The sequence below is a fragment of the Perognathus longimembris genome, chromosome 23 (assembly GCF_023159225.1).
Source record: "Perognathus longimembris pacificus isolate PPM17 chromosome 23, ASM2315922v1, whole genome shotgun sequence".
Lineage (NCBI taxonomy): Eukaryota > Metazoa > Chordata > Mammalia > Rodentia > Heteromyidae > Perognathus > Perognathus longimembris.
Window position 1 is genome coordinate 31,409,996 of NC_063183.1, and position 7,835 is coordinate 31,417,830.

The 7,835-nt window shown below is 53.5% G+C and overlaps 1 protein-coding gene across 9 annotated transcripts in view; it reads right to left on the reverse strand.

Moving 5' to 3' along the window:
* Positions 1-214: 214 nt before the first annotated feature.
* Positions 215-7,835, reverse strand: part of Stard9 (StAR related lipid transfer domain containing 9) — an 85,919-nt gene continuing 78,298 nt past the window's right edge. For 8 of the 9 annotated variants that reach the window (XM_048332870.1, XM_048332869.1, XM_048332868.1 and 5 more), the window contains 10 exons: positions 7,569-7,766; positions 6,830-7,013; positions 6,366-6,503; positions 3,681-3,798; positions 3,412-3,533; positions 3,177-3,241; positions 2,824-3,026; positions 2,543-2,622; positions 2,177-2,335; positions 215-1,692 (listed from right to left, as the gene is read on the reverse strand). In XM_048332870.1, coding sequence (XP_048188827.1) covers positions 1,591-1,692; positions 2,177-2,335; positions 2,543-2,622; positions 2,824-3,026; positions 3,177-3,241; positions 3,412-3,533; positions 3,681-3,798; positions 6,366-6,503; positions 6,830-7,013; positions 7,569-7,766 — 1,369 coding nt within the window. In that variant the 3' untranslated portion in view covers positions 215-1,590. Of the gene's footprint in view, positions 1,693-1,859; positions 2,049-2,085; positions 2,336-2,542; positions 2,623-2,823; positions 3,027-3,176; positions 3,242-3,411; positions 3,534-3,680; positions 3,799-6,365; positions 6,504-6,829; positions 7,014-7,568; positions 7,767-7,835 lie in introns of those variants that run through there. The other variant, XM_048332866.1, reaches the window with a different exon arrangement.

A 7,835-nucleotide genomic window follows, 5' to 3' on the forward strand; every position in this document is an offset into this window, starting at 1 on the left:
CACTCTTGCCACTAGGCCATATCCCCAGCCCCAAGTTCATTTCTTAATTCAATTTGAGGAGTAACATTTGAGCTCTACTGGTGAAAGTATCTGCATGCAGTTTTTCTTAGGGTAGAAGCTTTGACAGCTGCAACATTTCCTCTAAGGGTCCTCTGGGTGTAAGGGGCATGCGCCACCAGGAGGGAGGGTCTTCACTAAATGAAAGTACACACAGGAATTTAGATGTTTTTACCTTTTTGGTCAGTAGTGAGATTTATATGAAAAAAGCTGGAAATACATAAATAGGGTGTTAACGTTGAAAAGCAAATTATAAAACCTTCAATAATATATAAACAACTTAATCTGAGGTAAGAGAAAAAGAAAATCCTGGCAACACTTTGAGGAAATTCTTTGCTTCGCCATGGAGATTTAATTTGGTCACGCCTTCTCAGTCCCCATCTGGTTTCCCTTTCCACCAAAGATTTGGGACAACACACCTCCAAGAGTTCCTGCTGGACGTGAATGGCTCATATCTGCAATCCTAGCTGCTTAGGTGGTGGTGATCTGGAAGACCAGAGCCAGCCTTGGCAGAGAAAAATTAGGACACTACCTCCAAAATAACCAACAAAAAGCTAGGCTGGAGTTATAGCTCAAATGACAGAGCACAAGCAAGCTGAACAGTACAGGCCCTGAGTCCAAACCTTGGCAACAACAAAAAAGAAAAAAAAAAAGGTGAAATCTGGCCCCTCCCTGCCACTTCCAGGTGATTATCCAGAACCTTCAGAACCCATTGTTCATCCAGGCTAAAACCACGGAATCCCCTCGGAGTAGCAGAGCAGCTCCATGGACAGTGAGCCGGGCAGGCACGCCCCTGAGCTTCCTGCTGACCAGTTTTTGGCCACCGCCTCCCCCGTCCTTGCCTTATCTGTGTGTGGCTGCCCTCTCCTCCCACTGGGCCTCTCAGAGAGGTCCTGCACCCTGACCGTCTCCTACCTGCTTGTGTGGAGGTCTCCCAACTCACCGAGCTCCGCACGGCTCAGCACTCTTGACTGGTGCAAAGACCCAAATGCCCTCTTCAAGGAAAGGAAAAAAGCAAAAATGCATAAGCAGTTTGCAAACATTGAACAGAAACAAACCTGAATCAGCATTCTGGTTTGTGCAGCTGTTTTTTTTTTTTTTTTTAACCCTTTTTCTGGTTTTGTCCTTTCTGCTACTCCATCACAAAGTGGAGCTGGATGCTAGTGGGAGATCCGGAGAGGCCGTGGCCGGCGCCTGCTTGCTGGGGCGGCGCTGCAGCCCTGCCTCCGTTCTGTCCTTGAATGGGGCATGCGCCACGGTCGCGGAGATGGGAAATAAAGGTGAGAGATCTAAACGGGGAGTGGAGCTTCATTCACTCTGGACAGCCAGGATCTGGAGCTCAGGCCGCTGGCTCTGCAAAGGTGTCCCGAGGTGACTGGGTTTTGCCGGCAACCCTGGGCCAGGCCGGCTGTGTGGTCCGCCCCCACAGGTAGCCTGGGCTCCTGGCCTCCGTGCAAACTCCAAGGAGTGGCCGCAGTATCTCTGAGGCATCCTGGGCTGGCATCTCAGCAGCACTCTCTCCATTGTGCAGTGCTAGCTACCAAGGAAGGAAGCCAGCTTGGCTACAACCAGCGGCTGCTGTTTGATAAAGGAGCTCAGGAGGTGAGGGGGGAAGCCCGGTGCACCCAGCTCTACCTGAAAGCAAGAGTTTGGAAGAATGAATGGTAGACCTGCCTGGAGATTCCAAGCCCACCCCAAGCAGCAAGCCACCCTGGCTGTGGTGATGCGAGACAGACCTCTTGCTCCATGGCCTGGTGTTCAGATCTAAGCATCAGCTTTCACCGCCCACTAATGTATGTCACTAAGCTTAAGGGGGACTGGGCATGGAGAGCAGCACAAAATGGACGACCAAGTCTACTAAGGCTGCTTTTACCATGTAAAACCCATCCATCTGAGGACATGGCATTAAGCACAGATATAGGTGTTGCTACATCTCCGGTTCTATAGTGGCCTCAGAAAGGCTGGCAAACTCTTGTTCCTCCCTCTGGCTCCTTTTACTGCGAGCCCAAGAAGCCCTGACTCTGGCACTCCGGCCAGGGCCTCAGCACCTTGGGGTGTTGTGCAACTGTACAGAAAGATCCCAGGGTGTGCTATTCTGCCACCTGCAAGGGCCCATCACCTGGGCCAAGAAGACGACTCTGGTGATGTCCTTTCCTTCCATGCTGAAGGGCTGCAGGATCCAGGCACTGGGCAGGATCTCCCCCCGGACCATCTTTTTGCTGGGCCGTGGCATGGATGTGTCATACACAGACTGAGCTGCCATGATAGACAGGTGCCCCTGGGGACAGAAAGCTGTGAGTTCTGACTAATAAAAAACAGATGGATTTGGGGTGTGGCCGGTATAGCAGCCTAGCACCCACCCTGGCACCAGCCCCAGTTTGTGCTCCTCTTCTCCCCTTTAGATCCAGTGTCCACCCATGGCTTCTCCCAGTGCTCCACCCCACAGCTTTGCCCACGGCCTCTCCATCCCCAGGAAGGTAGGCACCTCTTTGGCTTCCACGCAGACACAACAGAAATCCCGTGGCTGCTTCAGCGCGCACAGCGTAGTATCGCACACCAAGTATACTGCAGGGACACACAGATTTAGGCCTATGTCCCTCTTTTGGCCCACAGCCACCCTCCATTCTGTGACTACAGCTAACAGTAGAGAAGAGAAGCCACACGGGGGTGACCTGCAGACCCGGCCTTCAACCAAATGCTGCCTCCAGGCCTCCGTCCACCAATCCCGGGCCAGGGCCCCCTGGATGCCCCGCTCCCGTGGCTCACCCAGACTGATGCTGTTGGTCACTCGCTGATGCAGCCTTGCTGTCTGGATGGGCTTGTGATACAGGGGCCACAGGGTGGGGTCACTCACGGCTGCCCACACGTGAGGCAGCGGCTGGGACACCACACCCGCCCCCAAGAAGCCGTGCCGAGTAGAAGAAAACTCTTTGTAGTAAACTTGTACCTTCTGCTCCTCACCCTGATAGCTAGCGGGACCACAGAGTACAAAGAGGTCAAAATGGGTTCCAGAGTCACAGAGGAGCCCCAGGGTGAGGGACTCCAGAAATCCAGACAGGGAAGGAAAAGAACCCAAACAGGACAGGCAGGTTGGACCAAGACATTGCCAAGGAACTTACTTCCATCCAGCTGTTGCCTGGCAGCTGAAGAGGTTGTGAAGATTATCTGAACAAGCAGCCATTACCTGGGGACACACTGGCCAATTAGTGGGGATGGTGCAAATCAGACCCCTGGCTTACCCAGCATGCCTTTCTTGCCCGAGACCCACGAGGCCCACCGGCCTGGCTCCTTCCCTCCTTGCCCGCCAGCAGAGGTCTGGCTAGAGCAGGAGGGTGCATGGAAGAAGTGACTCACATCGGCCATGGTCATGTCCATGATGTGCTTGGCTAGATCCTGATAGGAGGCGGCGGAGAAGCTGTTGACCAAGCTGGAGAGGCTAGACTGGGAGCAGCAGCTGGCTGGGGTGGCTCTGAGGCCTGTAACAAGGAGGTGGAAGTTGAGATGGCACTGGGCCCCAGGACTCTCCAGCTGAGCCCCTTAACCCAGTGACCCTATGACCTAGCAGCCATCAACCCAAGTCCCCACACCACCAGATGTGCCTCCTCCCCTGCTCCGCCACTCACTGTAGCCTGAGCTCTTGCAGGCAGACCCTGCCACATACGGGTGACTGCTCCTCGATGCCGGGCGGCCCCGTCCATCCCTTGTCCAGGTGTCTCTGGAATCGGACAAGTCTGTGTCTCCCTGCGGAACAGAGGGCTCAAGGTGAGAGGCAGGCATGCAACCATTTCTGGACCGCACCTAACAGCCTCCACTGCGATGACTGTGATGTCTGCTCGAGGGAGGGGGATGCTCCCAGAGGTCACTAGCAAGAGAACCCCACCTGGACTGTGTCTTCAGGATACCCCTATGTTGCTTCTCTTCTATATTGTTAGCTGTAAAGTAACAGTTCCCACAAGCACCAGAGCTGGCTGCAGGAAGATAGCCACTGATGGAGGGGGTTGAGTGTGGATACTAAAGCCCAAGGAAGCTTAACAGTGAGGAAAAGCTGAGCCAGAGGTCCTAGTGTGAGACCAGGGCCTGTGTTCACCGTACTTCTGCCTCAGCCAGCTGCTCAGCAGTGTCGCCTTGACCTCAGCCCAGATCTCGAAAGCACCCACAGGCTACCTCTATCTTCACATCCTACCCTGTGGCTTCAAAATAAGGACCAAAAGATTTTAGAAAAAAAGCCAAGTGGGGTAAATAGAAGGGGGAAAAATATCACCTCAAAAAAGATGCCAGGTGCTGGTGGCTCACACCTGTGATCCTAGCTACTCAGGAGGCTGAGGTCTGAGGATCACAGTTCAAAGCCAGACTGTTCAGGAAAGTCCGTGAGACTCTTATCTCCAATTAGCCACCAGAAAATTGAAAGTGGCGCTGTGGCTCAAAGTGCTAGAGTGCTAGCCTTGAGCAAAAGAACTCAGGGACAGGCCCCAAGTTCGATAGACAAAAAAAAGTGACAAAATGGGTACAATATGTTTCCACTCGTGAGCTTAACAGAGATAGGCATTTCCGCGTGGATGTACATAATATCCCGAGAAACAGACACCAAACTGGGATGGATAACGGCTAAAAGGTGCACACACGTGATGCTGAGGGTCCTTTGCTCTTATTGTCTTTATAGTGTAGTGAATTTCAACTGTTCTTAGCTGAATATCACTATAAGCTCTAAATCTGCATTTCCAACTTGCTTCTTGTTCTTACTACTCCTCCTGGATTCCTCATGAGTATCTTCAACTCAGGAAGTAGAAACCAACTCTTGATCTTCAAACCTGGCCCTCCTCCAGTGTCATTTACTGATACCAAGAGCACCGCAACTGCTCTGGTCAAAAGCAAGTGCTAGGGCTGGGAATGTGGCCTAGTGGCAAGAGTGGCATGAAGCCCTGGGTTCAATTCCCCAGCACTACATGTACAGAAGTGGCGCTCAAGTAACTCAAGTGGGGCTCAAGTGGCAGAGTGCTAGCCTTGAGCAAAAGAAGCCAGGGACAGTGCTCAGGCCCTGAGTCCAAGGCCCAGGACTGGCGCAAAAAAAAAAAAAAAAAAGTAAGTGCTAGCAGGGTTCCAGTGGCTCATGCCTGTAATTTAGCTACTCAAGAGGCTAAGATCTGAGGATTGTGGTTCAAAACCAGACCAGACAGGAAAACCTGTGAGATTCTTACCTCCAATTTACTACTAAAAAGCTCATAGTGGAGCTGGGAGAGCTAGCTGTGAGTAAGAAAGCTCAGGGACAGCACCCAGACCCAGAGTTCAAGCCCCAGAAAAACAAGTGAGTACTGTTCTCCACTTTGTTCTCCCATTGTGCTAGCACCCAGCACCTAGTTCTGTACTTGTTTTAGTCAAGATCCACAGTTATTTCTCTTCACTGGCAGCACCTGAACCAAGCACTCACCGCCTCGCTGTTTTGCCAGGGTCGTCTAACAGGTCTCACCACAGTGGCTCTTTTGCTTCCTCTTCCAATATTATTATCCTATTCTCTTGGCAAAAGCCTTCTGCCAGATCTAAGCCCCCCATCCAGTTAGGATTACAAATCTGAGCCACCAGCATCTCGTCCCATCTTTATATTCCAACCACCTGCTGCCATTTAGTTCCTCAAACTTCCTTCCTCAAGGCCTTACTTGCTGAGCCCCAGATCCCGCCCAGCTCCAGTGTCACTGAGCGTTTTCTACACTGAGAGCCTCTTATCCTTCTACACTCGTCCTCTGTGCGTGTGTGCGTGTGTGTGTGTGTGTGCGCGCCAGTACTAGGGCTTGGACTCAGGACATTTTTGCTTATTAGCCTTTTCCACTCAACACCAGTGTTCTGCCACTTGAGCCACACTTCCAGTTCTGGCTTTCTGCTGTTTAAGAGTCTCAGGCCTTTTTGACCCAGCTGGCTTCGAACTACACTCCTCAGAGATCTCAGCCTCCTGAGTCACTAGGATTATACGTTTGAGCACTTAGGGCCTTGCTCAGCCTCAGTTTAAATGCACACACTTTCCAGGATCTTTACTGACCTGTAGCAAACCTTCCCAAATAGCTGCAACAGTAATCAATCATAAAATAGCAAGTTTTCTAACAGACAAGAATAGTTTTGCTCACTGCTGTATCAGATAGTATCTACAAAATATACACTGGAATGAATGGAAAACTAGACAGAGGGACAGGGAGGCAGAATGAAAGGCAAGTCCAAAGACGATGGGAAGGGCTCACATCTGCAGAGGCTGCCAGGAGGCCCCAATTCTTATCTGGGTAGTTCAGTGGCTGGACCGTCCCCGGTGTCTGCAGCGCACTCACCAGGGCCTCGGGGGACTGGGGCTGGCCCGAGCAAGCAGGGCTGCTGTTGTATCCCGATGTGATGCCCGAGGAGAGGCTTCCATTGGAGCTGGTGCACAGGGGGCTGGAGCTGACCAGGGTGTGGAGTTTTTCCTCTTCCTGGAAGGACAGACGGCCACGCAGCTCGCTGTGCATCTTCGTGACCCCACCCCCCCGCCCCTCCACAGCCAGCAATGCCACCTCCTCCTCCTCCTCCCACCATCAGTCCTCAGGCCTCCCCATACCAGGTGCACCCCGCCCCGCCCGGGGCAGGAGCTGCTCTGGTGTGGGTAGAAAGAGTCCAGCGTGCAGCTGGCAGCAGCGGTCCTACCCCGTCCCTCAGGTGTTCTATCTTCACACTTGGAGGCAGCCACCGCCAGGGCTGCCCCCCCCACCCCCCCACCCCGGGCTGAGGGCTGCCCCGGGCTCCAGGCCCCAGTCCTCACCCTCAGCAGCTGGGAGATGATCTTCTGGCGGATCCCCATCTTCTCTTGCTCAGTCCGCTCCCGCAGCTGGTCTCGGGCCCGGGCGATCTCCACCTTGGCCTCCTCTCGGGCCCGTTGATAGTCTCTCAGCATGAGCTCGATGTCAGAGGTTTGCCCAGCAGACCTGGATGCTTGCTCTGGTCTCCTAGGAGAGATTGCAAGGTGCAAAGACTTTTTTTTTCGGCCAGTCCTGGAGCTTGAACTCAGAGCCTGGAAACTGTCCCCACTTTACCACTTGAGCCACAGCGCCACTTCTGGCTTTTTCTGTGTATGTGGTACTGAGAAATCGAACCCAGGGCTTCAGGCATGCTAGGCAAGCACTCTACCACTAAGTCACCTTCCCAGCCCTGGAAAGGCTTTCTAATATGGCAGTGATATGGTAACAGCACTGGCCTTCCACCCAGCTGACACAACACCATCTTCCCTTTGCCCACAGGGTCGAGCCTTCACCTCCTCAGGAGAGGCTGCTAGAGAGGAGACCTAAGACCCAGGTCTACAGACTTACAAGACACGGCAGAGTGCACAGTTCAGCTCCTCTCAGGATTTCTCTGCACCCCCTACTTCCCTCACCCATTCCCACCTGTCTCCCCTTTCCATGTGTCTGGGCCTCCCACATTCACCTCATTGCCACAGGGAGGGGGAGCCTCTAAGGTGCTAAAACCCTAGCCCCACCCCCTGCAGGGCTGTGGGCCCCCCTCACCTGGTGGTCTCCACAACCTCCTTCCTCAGCTGCTGCAGGTATTCCCGGCGCCGGCTGGGCAAGTCAGGCTCTGGGGTGGGGCGGCCCTTGGTGAGCTGGAATCCACTCAGTTTCTTGGGGCGGAGGCTCTGCATCCGATAGAAGTGCTGAAGCCGCTCAGCCCTCTCTTTCCTGAGGGTCTCGATGGCTTTCCTCTGCCTGAGAAACGTGACAGTCACTGAAGCTGGCCCTGTACAGCCGTCCCCCGAAGTGCTCCAGCCCCTGGAA